Source organism: Scatophagus argus, chromosome 1, assembly GCF_020382885.2.
Source record: "Scatophagus argus isolate fScaArg1 chromosome 1, fScaArg1.pri, whole genome shotgun sequence".
Classification (NCBI taxonomy): Eukaryota; Metazoa; Chordata; class Actinopteri; family Scatophagidae; genus Scatophagus; species Scatophagus argus.
This window is the reverse complement of record NC_058493.1, coordinates 9,412,523-9,428,830: the sequence shown is the minus strand read 5'-3', so window position 1 is coordinate 9,428,830 and position 16,308 is coordinate 9,412,523. Positions and strand designations below refer to the sequence as shown.

Genomic DNA, 16,308 nt, shown 5'->3' with positions numbered 1-16,308 from the left:
GATTATTGTCCCACTGAGCAGAGGTAAATGTGTCTGTTTCACTTATCTCAACATGTCTGTGCGGTTAATGGAGAAAATCTGTATCTTTTAACAAATTATCAGCACATAGTCAAGTCATGATTGAAGTGCCTTGTGTGTGACATTGAAGTGTGTAAGACCTCAGCGGACCTTTCTGTATCTCTGTTGATACATTGTGCTTCTGGCAGTGCTACAGCATTATTTCAGCACCATTTCCTTTTTTTGGAAAAGAGAAAAAAGCATAAATAAATAAATGAGTTCTTGCTTTCTCCATGAAACAAAGTGACACATATCCTTTGTTGACTTTAGTCCACTGTCCACTTGGCTCATGCAGGGGAGAAGTTGAGTTGAAGTTGAAGAAACAGGTTGCAACAGGATTTGTGAGCCTTGTGACACTTGTGCACAATTGTGCAAAAGGGGCTGCACCTGATAGTAACTCTTTGGCATTACACCACTGAATTGTGCATTGATGCCTTACTGTATGCTTCTTTTTCTGGACAATTATTTTACATCCAAATAGCACCTCTGGTTATAAATCTCATTTTACACATTCAATTATAATTTCAGTCTGAGATTTGACATGTAATCAGTGCTGATCGAAAAAGCAATCAACATCAACACATTATGTAGGTGTAATCTTCCAATGATACCCGAGAGGGTATTCCTAACTCTGATTATGGGCACTGCAGTTATGCAGCCTTTTGCACTGTCACCTAATTGATAGAAAAGACTAAAAACTACTCTAGTTGGTGTTGTTTTTTCTAAACCATGTGTGATGACTGAAGAATTTGTTCCGCATAAAAATTAGAATTTTGAAAACAAGAACTCACTTGGCTGCCCTGCAGCCAACTAAGAACAACATGCTGTATTTTATGGAAATAGTCAGCATAGTGGGAATGAATAATTAGGACTGCCTGTGTTAAAATACCTTTTGTGTGCTATCAATTCTCTCTGATGTCTTCCATACAGTGTCCATGCTTGCTGTTCAGACACTGACTTGGGTGAAATCCTATTTGCAGCTACTTTTCTTCAGTTTGTTCTTGCTTAGTTAGAAGGCAGATGGAGGGATTTACTATTTTTAAAAATGCCATAAGGGTCCAAAAAAAAAAAAAAAAATTTCTAAGGCATCTCATCGCACCACTGTGTTCAACCTGAGACAAAATAGTCTGATGTATGAACACCTGTCATTTTTCACCCCATGCAGGTTACAATACGCTTAGGTATTAATTGTAAACTGTATTTTGACCCTGATTTTTCTTTCAGTTGGAGAATGGTAGTATGCTGAGAGACTGCTTAATGTTCTAGTTTACCCCCCCCCCCCCCCCCCCCCCCAAATACCCAATGTTTCATGCATGGTTTGTATAACACAGTAACCAAATCACACCATACCTTATGTTGACCTCTGCATGCATGCTGCAGCCCCAGCCTGTTCATTCCTTCTCACACAGGTTCTGCTATATCTAGCACAGGATGACCTTTCCAGCCCTGGCTGTGTCCCAGGTGGATTCTCACACCATCCGTCTCTCTGAAATTGGATTGCTTTTTTCCTATCAGCCTAGATAGAAAATGGCCAAGATGTCTCAATGGCACTGATATGCTGCTCCAGGGGTGGACACAATATGGGAAACACCATATTAAAAGGCACTTTAAATTTAATGGAAGAGAATAGCCATTACAAAGACAGCTTCACTGTCAAGTTCTAATAAGTTCAGTTCAGTTCCAATTAGTAAAATGTGTAACATTAAGCCAACAATAATCAGTTTCACCTGCAGGTGACTCAGGCAGATGACCATGTGCCATGTAACAGTGACAATTTGCACCAAGGTGTCAGTACATTTCATTCTTCTGCTTTATGTCTTTCTTACCAGAAAAAAAACCCCAAAAAACATAAAAATACATTTTTCCCTGTTTTCTTTTTTTTGTTCTTGTGGGAGGTTTATCTAAATATGTGAACTATAAGGGATTACCATGTGTTGGGACTGGTCATTAATTCAGTATTAACACTTACAGACCAGAATCATATCATGATTATAAAATCATATTGTGTTTAACAGAAATGTACAAATCTTGTTTTTAAAACTTACCAAATTCAAGTTAACTGAAATAAATAAATAAATTTCTTTTTGAGCTTTTTAGTTTGCACATATGAATTTTTTTGTCTGTCCTAAAGCAGTTAAACCAATGCATTGAATATTTGAAAAAAAAAAAAGTCACTCAAGCTCCACTTTCTGTGTTTTGTAAGTATTATTTACTATGTACATTTTGTAAGTTTTTACCTGCATCTCATTCTTTTCATCTAAATACGGATTTTGACTTTTCTCAGAGCTGGTTCAGTTGTCTGTTTATAATGTGGTATAAATAACTTCAGTTACTAAGAGATTATTTAACTGACACACCACTATGACAGCTGTACAAACTCTCACCTTTGCCAATGAAGACCATGAGATGTGATCAGGAAACAGAGGATAGGTGGACCTTGAGTTGATATAATTTAGTAAAATTACAGTTTCTAAGGTCAAGAACTGTCATGTTCAGATCGTCTTGATTATTGTATTTGACAAAGCTTTGAATTTACTATTATTATTATTACCAATCTTGTTAATATTATATTAGTTTGATTTATATTTGAACTACCTCTTTGTTGTACATAGGTTCCACATCTTATGAATGATCTCATTTCACTAGTTCATCTAATTCAAAAATTATAACGAAGAAGAAATAATACAAAAAATATAATTATACATCATGGTATATCTTTGTAATGATCTAAGGTGCAATCGTAATTCAACATATGAAAAGTGAGAGGTCCTCATATCTTATAATAATTCCTCACTCAATGTGTTTATCATTCAACTGATTTATTGACATAAGTTCATTGTGATTATCACTCCCTCACGTCCTCCATGCTTTACTCTGTAAGAATGTATAGAAGGCTGAAGTGCTTTGGAAACAGTGGGGTTTCCACTCAGAGAGGACCAGAATCCAGAGCACGCCGAATAAAGAACTCTGTGTGTGGCCGGCGTGATTCACAGGAAATACTTCTCTGGATCAATGTGTTTGGCCTGGCCCTGCCACACGCTGGGTGTCTAGAAGACTCAGACAGATAGCTGGATTTTGAGACGTGGAATACTGAGAGACTGATTGTTCCCTCTCCTCTGCAGTGAAGGGAGTGGAGGTCTCCCGATTTATCTTCCACCATCTACATAGTCGATAGGATGTCCTCTTTTTACCCGCATCAGTTTTGGTCGTACAGTTACACAGTGTTCAACTGGAAAGGGAGGCAGCAGCAAAGTTGTGTGTAAATCCAATCCCTGACCCTGTTTAGCATGTACAATCGAGAAATTATAGAGCTGACAAATAAACACGATAAATCCTGCCCTGTTTGGTTTAATAGTCAGATAAGCCTCCCCTTTTGCTTACTCACGCAGACCAGCAAAAATCAGATCCACTGCATCCCCTCTCCGATTTAATTTCATTTCATGCTCCAAGTATCTTTGTGAGGGTTTTCCATCAGTTTATAAGTTGTATTAATTTTGCTTTATTTCCCACCATTTTTGTGTGTTGTTGCTCAGAACAACAGTGCAGAGGGGAAAGCGATGACCCTCATGCCCAGAAGACAGTATGAGATCTCATCTCATATGTTCCCAGTCTTGGTTGTCCCTGCATCTTTGTCTTAATGCGTTTTACAGAATCTCATATTCTGTCACTGTGTCCACATTTTCCCTTTGCTCTTTTTGTGCCCCCTCTCTCCTTTTTCGCCCTTTGACCTCAGATCACTGTTTTCGTATATGGATAGGAAAGGCTTTCATTGTGGCTGCTCCATTTGCTGATTGCAGCACCTGAAGTGGTGAAGATAATGGCCCGGTTTTGGTGCAGCCCAGAGCAAGGGCATGAGGTGATAGTGTGCAGTGTGACCAGCTCCTGGTATAACAGACAGGAGAGAGTGTCTCTCTCTCTCTCTCTCTCTCTCTCTCTCTCTCTGGTGGTCTGGGGGGAAGGGGCTTTTTCATCTGGGAGACAATGGCAAGTGTTTCTTCTGCCACACTCTGTGACTGGCTGACAGGGGACCCCTTTGACATGACCCTAAGGACCTTGTGGGAGATAACAAGGCATCATGATAAAACACAGATGCAATTAGTGGTGGGTTGACAGTCCACAACGCTACAATGCTAGAGTGCAGATACTGGCATATGCTAGTAGGATGAGAGCATGCTGGTGGCACTGGCTGGAGAGCTTTCTGTCCTCTCCATGTCTTCTACTGTACAGCCCTGCCGCTAAGTGTCTCTCTATTGCCTACAGAGGGTGTATTTATTTGCTGACTGCAGACTACTATAGTTTTTCTTCCTTTGAGCTGACAGGTAGGAGGTTACGCTCTGGGAAGTTGTGAAGGACTGTCCAGGGCTGCAGAGACAAGGACAGAGAGACTGAGTAGCCACTAGCTGTGCCAGGCAGAGCCTCTCCAGAAACATCCCACTGGGATGACAAGGGGACAGGAAACTGAGACTTGGCTACTTCTGAGCATTCTTTTCCGTGGGCTCCCTGATTACATCTGGTCAGTTTGCAAAGTGGCTCTGGTGATTTCATGATTTAGCCAGAGCTCTTACATGCACACTTCTGAGCTACCTAAACATCACAGCAAGTTTAGGCTGGACTTTTTTCAACAAATGGATCTGGGGCATGAGTGTCTGAGACATGACGCTGCACCTTTTAGTTTCACTGGGACTCTTAGTCTGTTTCTGGACTGCTTTCTCCAATTCTGAATGAAGATGAGGAGAACTGAAACAAGCAATTCTGTGATTATTACAGTATTGAATGGTTTAATTTCCCTGTAATTTTTCAATATATTATCACTGAAGAAATGTGCTGTATTTTTGTAAATACACTGAATATATACTGAATGACTGAAGGGACTTGCAGCAATGGCATGTCTGCTCTTTCTAGATCATTCAAAGCCACTTGCACAGTGGCCATACTGCACACTTTCTGCCATTATACAATGTAAATAATACTAAATGACTCACTAAAATGAAAGATGTGAGAACAGACAGATTTTATTATTCTTTTTAAAAGCATTTTTTATCTGATAGCAGGCTCCGTGCATGCAGTCTTAGTGTTGGTGGTTGTGCATCTTCTTGAACTTTTGTCAGTGCTTACCTTTAAGGGGTCAAACATCTGTCTGTTAGAAAGTGTTCTGCTGCAGCAGATTCGACATTGTGTTTAGCATTGTCTTTCTCTTGGATGTGTTGAATAACAGTCCTCAATGGAGGTTTAGAGGTGAATGAAAAATCATACGCTGTGCCCTTACCTTGATGTCCTACCATAGAACTACTTGTAATCTTATTTATGGATCTCCTTTCACAGTGTTAGCTAAGGTTGACTCCTTTCAGTTGATTTTGCTTCTCCTCTCCCCTCTGTAGGTATTTAGTAAATCCCTCTGTTTTCTCCTAGCCTAAGGTTGGGGAGATTTGCCTCTCCCCCTGATGAAATCTTCTTAGCCTAGGTTTGATAAAACAGCGTGCCTCACCTAAATATAGCCACCTTCGACTGCACAGCCCCAGTGTCAGTGATGTGCCTGTCAGTGATGTGCTTGCAGTGTGCCTGCTGGCTGTGCTCAGCAACGACAGCACCGTTATGACAGTTCATTGGAGCGGGTGACAACAAAAATAGGATTAACCCTTTTAACCTGATTTTTTTTTCTTCTGTTAGACACTTAAATCTTGCTGTGTTTGCCAACTGGCTTGTTTAAAGCCAACGGACGGCTCTTTTATGGGCAACTCACAGATATTTCTTCTTGTTGCAGATGTTCCCCCCCCTTTAAGTATGACATAGTTGATCATAGATTGCCTCTCCCTGTGGCTAAGTGTAGTTTATGTAAAAGGAAGTGATTCCTCGCGTAAGCATTTCACAATTTTCATTTAGTCCCCCTCGTTCATTCATTCAGAAATTGCAATGACTTCAGGAGGTTGTTGTACTGTCATTTATCATGGAGCTACAACAGCTATTTGCAGCCAGTGGACTAAATAGAATAGAAATTGGCCAAATAGATCAAACCACATGATCCACGCTCAGCATTGTTTCTTAGTCATGGGTGTTGGTGCTGCTGGTGTGTCAACATCTCGACCTCAAGTTACAGCTACAGAAATATAACTAAATGGAAAAAGAAAAAAAACCCCACTAATATTGGATTGGTACTGGCCAGAACCTACAGTTTAAGTGTAGAAAAAGTGGCAGTTGTGTATCCGGGGTCCAAAATGAAACAAGACATTTGTGCCATTGATTTTTAACATAACATGACCCACAACTTCCAGGCATATAGTGAGTCAGTGCTTTTGAACAGGACTACTTATAACACAAAACAAATCTTCAGAGAGAAAATGGAAGGAAGTGCACACACACACATGCACGCATGTGCGCGCACACACACAAATGAATTATTCAAAAGGAAAACTGTTTTTTCAGGCAAAAACAGATGAATTTCAATCATTTAATCAGCTCAAATCACATTTACAGTGCACATAAATTTGGCTGTTGCTGTGGTGGAAGTGTAGCCTGGGAGCGCTCACTGTTCTTCTGCTGTTCCCATTCAGTCAGTGTGGCGCAGAATAAAGGGAGGCACTGTTAAATGCTGTCTGCCACTTGTACCTAACATGACAGATGATCTGCTTGCATGCTTTGCCATCACTCTCCCAGCATGATGGCCAACAGATAGATATGTCTATATGGGAAATGTAAACACTCATGCAGACATGCATGCATGTACAAATACAAACATATACTCCCTGTATATGCAGAACTATATATACCCCATTTTGGTTCCTCCTCAATTTAAATATAGGCAACTCTGAAAGGTAAGTGTGTTCATCCCAGGTTGTTTGTGGTGACTCTCGCAGTCCCTTTCAGGTAGCCTTGTTGGCAGGGTGAGGACAGTGAGAGAGGCTTATCGTGTAGTGAGATGCGCTTTGAGGGTGACAACATGTTTCTGCTGTCCCTGGTCACCCCACCAGAGAGCAGAGTGGGCTGTGGCTCTGTCCCGACAGACAGCAATATGTCAGGGCTCCCTTCATCAGTACATTGTATTCACAGCACCAGAACAAGTTAGGTGTAAACTATTCTGCTGTTTCTTTTCCTAAATGTTTCCAGTGTTTCTTTGCTTTATTGTGCCTCAAGTTTGCTTCACAGACATCATGGAAAATTACTTACTCGTTGGTCTTTCATTACAGTTTAGTTCAGTTTTTTTTTTTTTGTCTTTTGTCTTTTGCCTTCGTGTGGTCTGCTGTTCACTTCCTTGTCATGCGAACAGCTCTGACATTCCCCAAGGATCACATAATTATGAACACACAAACAAACTCTGGTTATGAATGCATTGTGTTTTATTATTTTATTTCTTACAGAGCACTTTGCTATATGTCTATTCTATGCTTTGTGTTTGCAGCCAAATCCAAGGCAAAAGATTAAATTGTGCAGAAAAAAAATTCATAAAATGTCATGAGTAGTTTCCATCTTTTTTCTAATTATCTGTCATAAACATAAACTAGACTTTCCGCTTCACATTCATACAAGGTTTAACATATTGCCAGTTTGGTGATTCTTGTCTGCTGGAATAGTGACTGGAATAACCCAGACATCACTACGGGTGTCAATAACAGCGATTTGATAAAACATAACAAAGCTAACTAAAAAATGAAAAGGCTAAATCCTCATTTTAAATGAGATGTTCCTCTCTCACTGAAAGCCTGGGAATATCACCTTCATATAACCGCTGCCAGGTTGCTGGATTTTAGTTTTATTTTATTTCTAGACAGGTGGTATACCACCACAGAGTGTGAGTCTGTGATTTGAGGTGCATGCAGAGATATGGGATTGTTTAATGTCTTTGAAATGTCCGCCTAACATCCCACACTTGCCCAACTGTATTTATAGAACAATGTTCGTCTGTGTCAGGGTCCCACTGCATAATAAAACACAGTAAATGGATCTCTGCTATGTTTAGGTGGCCTGACCTCCATTAGGAGGCAACCATGAGAGTGAAAAGGAGAAATCATGAGCATTTACTTTCCACATGTGTGCACACACATGTTGTGCATATTGAGGTTTTTTCTTGTCCCAAGAAGTCTTCCACTGGTAGATTGATTTACTCGAAATAATCCAATCCATTCTAGTATTACCACGAAACAGTACCAGGATCTCATGTGCTTTTCTTTTTTTTCATTTGAACATATGTTGCACTTCCCTTCATATTTAGAAAGATGCATTTTCACAGTGTTTGTGCAGCAGCTGCTGTTAATCTTATCAATCCCCACACTCCTATAACAAGGTGGGCTTACTCAGACAGGTGGCAGCAGTAGCTGTGTTCTGCCTGAGTGACGTCCAGTGGTCTTAACCACCATTATGTCTTGTTATTCTTTCTGCAGAGTTGTTGAGGAGCTCTCCTTTGGCACTACTTTTTTATTTCCCTCTTTTCACTCTGTATCAATGTCATCTAACGTTTGCTGAGATTTGTTTATCTATGGTCTGATATTTTTTCCCTTTTTTTTTTCTTTCTTTTTTTTTTTTTTTTAACAAACTAGACATCTTTGTCACTACTGCTTTGCACTGTGGGATATTTATGCCAGCATAGTGGCCAGTGCTGGCCTATTTGCCCAGAAATAGTCAGTATTTCACATTTCACATTTATTTCATAGGTTTTAAACACAGTGAAATATCTCACATACTCTTTAAGTGTTCTAAATTGACATTTCTTAAATGCTAAAGTGTACTTCAGGAAATGGTTGCTATGTTTTGATTTGATTTGTAGTAAAACAAAAGGTAAAAATAAGCTACAGAAACATCAACACCATCCTTTTAAGTATTCTGTGTGATGATACAAAGAGCAAAACAAGGTCACTGACTTGCAGTTGTTACTGAAACAAACAAAAATTCTTATTTATTCACTAGCAGCACCTGTCAAGTGCTGGGAACACACTTACACCCTTTTAGTAACTTGTGTACAAATACACAGGCCATCAAGCATTTGTAGTATTAGAGAACATGACAATATGAAGAACAAATGTCATTATGTTTGCATTTCTTCCGTTTTTCTTGTCCTCTTGGGCTTTCAGTCCTAACATGAGCAAACACAGTGGTGGCAAGGTCTGTCTAAATATAACTCCACTTGACAACAAACTGGAACAGTAGATACCCTTTTGCTTTGAAGAATTCCAATTACTGTCGCTGTTTCCTCTGTGGGTGTGTGTGTGTGTGCAACAGACATGAAACTGAGATGTATGTCTCTGTATATTTATGTATGCATGTGTAAGTGTGAGATGCTCTTGAAAACTGTAAGCACATTACAACTCAAGCATCTGCTACAGGGCACTTGCTTTGTGGTTTCGCAGTAGTTTTACAGTGATTATGTATTCAAAATGGTGTAAAGTCTGTCCACAGATTTATGTGTTAGAGCCAGTGAGACCTCTTGTCTCCAAAGGCAACCACAACAAACAATAACAAGGAGAACACAGTGCAGGCCATCAGCGGTGTCTCTTGTTTTGACTCTATGATGCATCAGCAATGGAGTGTAGTCATATTCACAGCAAGAAGAAAGAAATAGAACATTGCTATGAAAAAGTAAAGTTTTGCATGAGATAAAGGATAGTGTTTATTTTATAGTTATGTGCAACATCAGTGATTGTCAGAGCATCAATGGGGATATCAAGGTATACGGGAAAAACTGCTTTACCTGAAATCTTTTGTAGCACTTCATGATGTCTCAAGGGATTTTAAAGAGAAAAGCCCACAGAACTAACTAACTATCAATGAACAGTGTACATCATCCAAAAAAGCAACCACAGAGAAGCAAAGAAAAAACAAGATGCTCAAAAAGAACTTGAGATACCCCTGGTACAGTACATGCCAGGTTATTTTTATCTGTTTGTTTTTGCTCTGCGAGACAGACAGTATGTCACAAACTGTAAATTGTGAATCAACCATGAAATCTATCAATGTCATCTGCAACCAGGAAGTGAAAGAGCAGTCATTACTTGATGTAGTCTAACTAGCTTGCACTGAAAAACATCTGCTACCTTGATTAGGTAATTTCCCTTTTTTTTCATATGGTTTTGCTCTTGAAATTGATTTTGGCTAAAGACAGATCTTTGTGAACCAGTTAAAGGTAGGTGGGTAAATCATCTAATGTACCGGTACACAAAGCAAAACCCTTTCATGGTGCGATCTATGGAGTGTGCAGGACATATCATCCTTAACACGAAGGAGCCACTCTGGATTCAATTACCAAGCCAGCAGAGAGTACACTGTATATCCAGACTCTGGAAGATAGATGAGGTCACAGTACAGTTTGTAATTAACTGTTAACCCTCATTGACCTTTGAGTTGTGATTTACTGTTCAAACACAAATAGCTTTCATGTCAAGGTGCCTTCTGGCGTGGTGTGGAGGTTACATATGTATTGGTTATTATTCTGTCGTCATACCCTGAGTTTATAAGTCCTCTTCCACCACATGTGCACAATGCTCTAAAGTACCAAGAGTTTAAACAAACAGAAAAACACTGTGACAGTCTCTAAGTCTCTTATGTCTGCACAGATAATTCTTAATAATATTATTTATTCATTGTTATCAAGTAAAGTGTCATGTAAAGTAATATGAAGACTTAAATAACAGTAAAGCAAACAACGTGAATGTAAACACAGGGAATTTGAGTTCACTTAATATGTACATGTATTGATATATGTCTGATTATATCAGTGCAAAGAGGTAGATTTATTATTTTACAACAGTCGCAGTACAACAAGTGAATATCTGACAGACATTTTTTACAGCAGACTTTCAAACACTGGTGTTACTAAAAACATTAACAGAGGCTCTGTTCTATCCAGGAGTCTCAGAAAGCCATGACAGTACGACAGGGAGCGAACATGCACAACACCAGGACCCTGATACTGAAGTAGTTAAATGCACCTCAGCCTTCATTAGCGTTACTGACCTTTGTGGTTCCCACTATGACATGTCAGTGTCTTCTATGAAAAAGCCCTGTGCTATAGATGTTCAGAATCATAAATTATAAGTTATACATAAATGTCACAATAATAAGATTTGACCGTGTTAAAATTTATCAATGAATTCTGTCTTTTTTTATGTTTCCTTTTCTATTGTTGGATTACTATGACATTAATAGTGTATGCTTTAAACAATATGCCTTGTGTAATTTCTGCCACATCATTTTCTTATTGCCTTGAAAAAATGGCAGCTCTCATTTGTTTGTAATGTGTTTTGCTGTGTAGTGTACACTAGGTGATGTAAAGTGATTTACATACGGTATGTATATCACACAAGCAGTCCATATAAGTGAGCTTATAATGCACACTGAGGACTATTGTTAAACCTCCAACTGGGCAGGATGTTGCTAAAGGTTTATTATGTCTTCAGCATTCTCGTGTTCATCAATCCATCTGTGCCTTTCTCCATTTCTCTTTCTAACAAGGTTTTACTGGGACTTGACTATGCTGCTGCTGATGGTGGGCAACCTCATCATCATCCCTGTGGGCATCACGTTCTTCAAGGACGAGCATACGCCCCCCTGGATCGTGTTCAACGTAGTCTCCGACACATTCTTTCTCATGGACCTGGTCCTCAATTTCAGGACTGGTATCGTCAAGGAGGACAACACAGAGATCATCCTGGATCCACAACAGATCAAGATCAAGTACTTGCGAAGTTGGTTTGTGGTGGACTTCATCTCCTCCATTCCCGTGGACTACATCTTCCTCATTGTAGAGACGCGCATCGACTCAGATTTCTACAAGACGGCACGCGCCTTGCGGATTGTCCGCTTCACAAAGATCCTCAGCTTGCTGCGACTCCTGCGCCTCTCTAGACTCATTCGCTACATACACCAATGGGAAGAGGTAGGAAATTGCACCTCAGTTTAACTGTATGTGCACAGCCGTGCTGAATGTTGCCTGCTTTACTGTATGATGTGTGTGATGCGTGCTGTTTTGAGCTGTCCTTCGCAAACTTGATTCCCTGGATGTCAGCAAGTGAATTCACACAGAGAGAAAAGGACAAAGAGTGGGGAAATACTGCAGAAATGACAATAATTGACAATCCCACAAGCATACTATTTGATGAAGCTGGTGAAACATGTGGGGGTTCCATTTTTTTAAATCCAATTATAATCCAAACAGTATTCCCTTGCTGGGAGGCTATTGAAAGTGTGTTTGCAGAACTCTGCACCTTCCCCTTTCCTCTGGGAAGGAAATAGGGATAGATGCTGCCTCTGATTACATCCACCCTTGAAAGGAGTGAAGAGGCTCTTTCGCTGTGCCCCAGTCACCAATAAGTTGATGAAGGCGGGATGTTGATTAGCATTTTCCCTCTGTGTGCCCATCCAGCTAGCAGAGGGACCACATAGCCCAGAAAGGCGTCGCTGCAGTACATGCATGATTATAATTGCAGCAGTAATTAGAAAAGTTTCCACTGCTTTCAATGGATGGATCTTGTTGTTTATTCTCAGAGGTAAAAGGTGCAAAGAGAAGCATCAGATTCTCAGCATGGAGTCAACTAGGAGATGTTCCATTCGAGGATAATATGGGACAGTCAGGGCTGTTTTGGTGGGTCAGTCAAAAATAATAGAGACAATGGATAATTTAATACATATAGCTGTATATTGTACTCTGTTTACTGTACTTGTAAATTGTTAATTTATTATATTTTTGTAGCTGTTTATGCACACTTTTTGCTTTTTGCACTCTTTTTCTGTTCTTGTGAGCTGCCACGCCAAGTGAATTTCCCCACTGTGGGATCAATAATGTTCATCTTCCCTTATCTTATCTTACATGCAACTCACAAGTAGTAGTAGCTTGTTGGAGGCTGAGTGCTTCATAGTGTGCTGTTGTTTGTCATTCCTCATATCATGCCTGAAAATAACCAAAGCTTATATTTCTTTGAGGTGATGGAAGGGCAGAGTTGAGGATTTAGCTCAGAGTTTAGTGTCTCAATGAAGAGTACTTGGACACAATCAGAGTGCATGACCATAACACAGATGTTAAAGTGCATTGCTGTAGTTTCCACTGCTGTTGATGTCAGGGTTTAAAGCAACAATTTAATTTAATAGTCAACCTATAAACCTTAAGGCTCAGAAGCCATTTTCTGATGGATCTTGCACATCATATAAGCTGTTCATAACATTTCAGATCACAATGATGAAATGTAACTGGTCCCCACAGTGTTGAACTGAAGTGTGTTTATTACCCAGTACCGACTTTTGTTTTCAGATACATTTCACTTAAACACTAAATTACTAGTTTCCTTTTAGTTATATTTCCCAATCCAGTATCAGTTTGGATAGTTATGGTAGTTAACGGGACTTACACATGATTACTACATGCAAAGAAACTATAAAAATAATATAAAGTAAACCTGCTTCTGGGCAATAAATAGGAAAATGTAGTAACTGTTTTTTGCTGCAGCTTCAAAGAGTTTCATGTAGTGACAGTGTTACTGAAGCAAAGTGCTGTTTGTCTTCATTGTAACAATTAACTAAAATAATTTCAATGTGAGTCTATGGTTTCAGATTCACATACGAGCAACAACACACAACACCTGTACTGATATCCATTAATTAGCCTGTTGAGCGCAGCACCACTCAGTTTATGGGTGGGTTCACTCAAGTGTGAGACACTTACATGGACAATTGGAAAGGTTGAAGGGCAAGCTGATTGCCAATCAAACATCCCCAGAACTGCCCACAGGCATTGTGAAAAGTTCCTAGTTTTCAAATATTCAGCTGGCACTCTGGGTAGAACAGTGTATATAACTGTGGTGACATTAATCATGCAAGGCCTCTGTGATGCCATTTCAAAGAGAGAGGAAAAGTTCAAATGAATCACTGGGGGAGACTCCCTTTGCCACCCTGTGCCTCCATGCATGTCTGCCGCTGTACTTCCGAGCCCAAAAAGAAGGCAGGGGTGCATGCAGGCAAGGCCAACCTTTATTTGAATAGAGTGGATACGCTGACAGTGAGCTGCCACGTGTTCAGCCTGGCCAATAAGTCCACAAAGGAAGAAGACATAAGCAGAAAAGAAAGAAAGAAAAAGTAAGTAAGTATCACCTGCTGAACCATCATCTAAAAACCGCAACATGTCACAGAAAGGAGACAATACACACACGCAACCAGCTGCCATTTACATGTTTTATGCCAGTGCAGGTGGTCTGTGTTTATGTGTGTGTGAGTGCATGAGGTTTGCTGATGAATGCTAGCTAGGCAGACAGAGTGAAAGGCCAGCTTTGCCTCAGTGCCAGAGTACTCCAGATGCAACCTCAGAGAAATGTCATCTGTCACTGCAGAATAACTTGTCGCAGAGATCTCACCACCTGACTGACTTTTTGGCTTTTCCTTTTTCCTTTCCACAGCCACACTTCAGATAATCTGTACGTATCTCATCTCCATTTGAATATTTTGGTAACACTTTACACTGACCTAACTTTGGTGTTTTCACCCACATATTTAGCTTTGGAGAGAAACTGGTACTACATAGTAATTTTGCGGTTGTACTCATGTCCTGGACTGTCCTGCAAATATTGTAAAGTGTTCTTATTGTTTCATAGATACGTTCACAGTCAAAGGCGAGATCTTTGTGATGATATGACACTGCACAGTTTTTACCCATGTACCACTGAATGTGTGCAGTGTTGCTTGCCACGCTAAACATGGCTACTCGGCGAGTTGCACACACAGCAGAACCTGCAGACCTGTGATGTCCTGATGTCCTCCAAAAAGAAAAGTCCATTTGTTTTACTCATATTTCTGTAGTATCTGCAAGCTATAAATAATCCTGCACAAACTCAGTTGGTTTGTTATTGTTTGAGTTTCATTTCCTCCCCAGTAAGAAGTCACACAGAGGACACTTCTTCTGGGAAGTGTTGAATAAAGCTCAGTGAACTGTACTGCATGGTTTAGCGCTGCGTAGAGTGATACTGTTGGGAACAATTTTTAAAATTAGAATCTTTTCTCATGTATGCACTGCAGTGATAAAAGCTTTTTAGGAATTCAGGACAAGACAAAGGAATATAACGTGTAGTGAAGAGATGGAAAGGCAATTCATGCCAAAAGCCGCAACAGAGCGCAAATATATTACAGTTGAGCATTTCAGGGATGGGTGCAAAGAGTGATTATTTTTAAGTTGTCAAAAATAGATTCATAAATTCCTACTTACCCTAGAGGCCATACAGAAACCTGTCAAAAGGTGACTAAGCTGATCATTTGCTGCATCACATTCTCAGTGAAACAATTGTACCTGCACTTCCACAGCAACAGGCAGGTCCAATGTGTCGTAAATCTGTTTCATCATTTTTTGGGGGACAGTTAGCTATTGCCCAGACATAGCATCGTCCTTGATCATTGCATCAGCATTTTATAATCACAGCATGTCCAAGAGATGGAGATAAAGGTGCTGAACCTAGTGATGCCTAATCTGAGATAAAAAAGAGAATGCTATCTTTAGTTCCCTCAGCTTTGGTTTTATGAAACTCCTTCACAGGTCATAATCTGTAATGCACACATGTACATACATATCCTTGGCAAATAGTGAATTTTAGAGTGCATTGCAATCAATATACATACCTATTCATTGTAATATATGTATGGATGTCAGCTGAATTTTCCTTTTGTGAGTATGAATGCTCTTGCTGGCTTTGTTGGCATGTACTATAATTGCATGTCTTAGGACAGCATACTGTGCAAGTTGCCTGAGGCTCAGACATGTTTGCACATAACGACAAATTGTTGAAGTGTCCTTGAGCGTGACGTTTGACCTCCAAACTGCTTCAGTGGGGCTTACCAGGAGGCAAAAGAGGGGATTTTTGGGTCAAAGCAGCATCAAACACACTACAGCTCAGCGATAAGGTTTTCTGAGCATGAGAACAGCTACAGTGATTGTAAATATCTTTAAATGAGACTGTTGAAGTGTGTTTTACTCCAATTTATTTACTAGTTACTTTGCAGATTCAGATGATTAATACAGATGTAATCAACAAATAGATTATGATGTAATTTTATGCATTAAACTGCCCTGCATTATATTTAATAATTAGATTTAGCTCCATTTTTACCAGCTGGAATTTTGAGTTGATACATACATAATGCATCTTCAATGAAAATATAATAACAGTATATTATGTTTCATTCTGGAGTGAGCTAAATGAATACTCTTCCTTTTGGTACTTCTAGTATATTTTGATGCTAAAACTTATGTACGTTCACTGAAGCAAACAGAGCGTGGCTGCACTGTGGTGTTGA

At 39.7% G+C, this 16,308-nt stretch overlaps 1 protein-coding gene across 6 annotated transcripts in view; it reads left to right on the top strand.

Moving 5' to 3' along the window:
• hcn4 (hyperpolarization activated cyclic nucleotide-gated potassium channel 4) overlaps positions 1 to 16,308 on the top strand; it is a 64,435-nt gene that overhangs the window by 9,575 nt on the left and 38,552 nt on the right. For all 6 annotated transcript variants that reach the window (XM_046372592.1, XM_046372509.1, XM_046372244.1 and 3 more), the window contains one exon: positions 11,494 to 11,917. In XM_046372592.1, coding sequence (XP_046228548.1) covers positions 11,513 to 11,917 — 405 coding nt within the window. In that variant the 5' untranslated portion in view covers positions 11,494 to 11,512. The remainder of the gene's footprint in view (positions 1 to 11,493; positions 11,918 to 16,308) is intronic.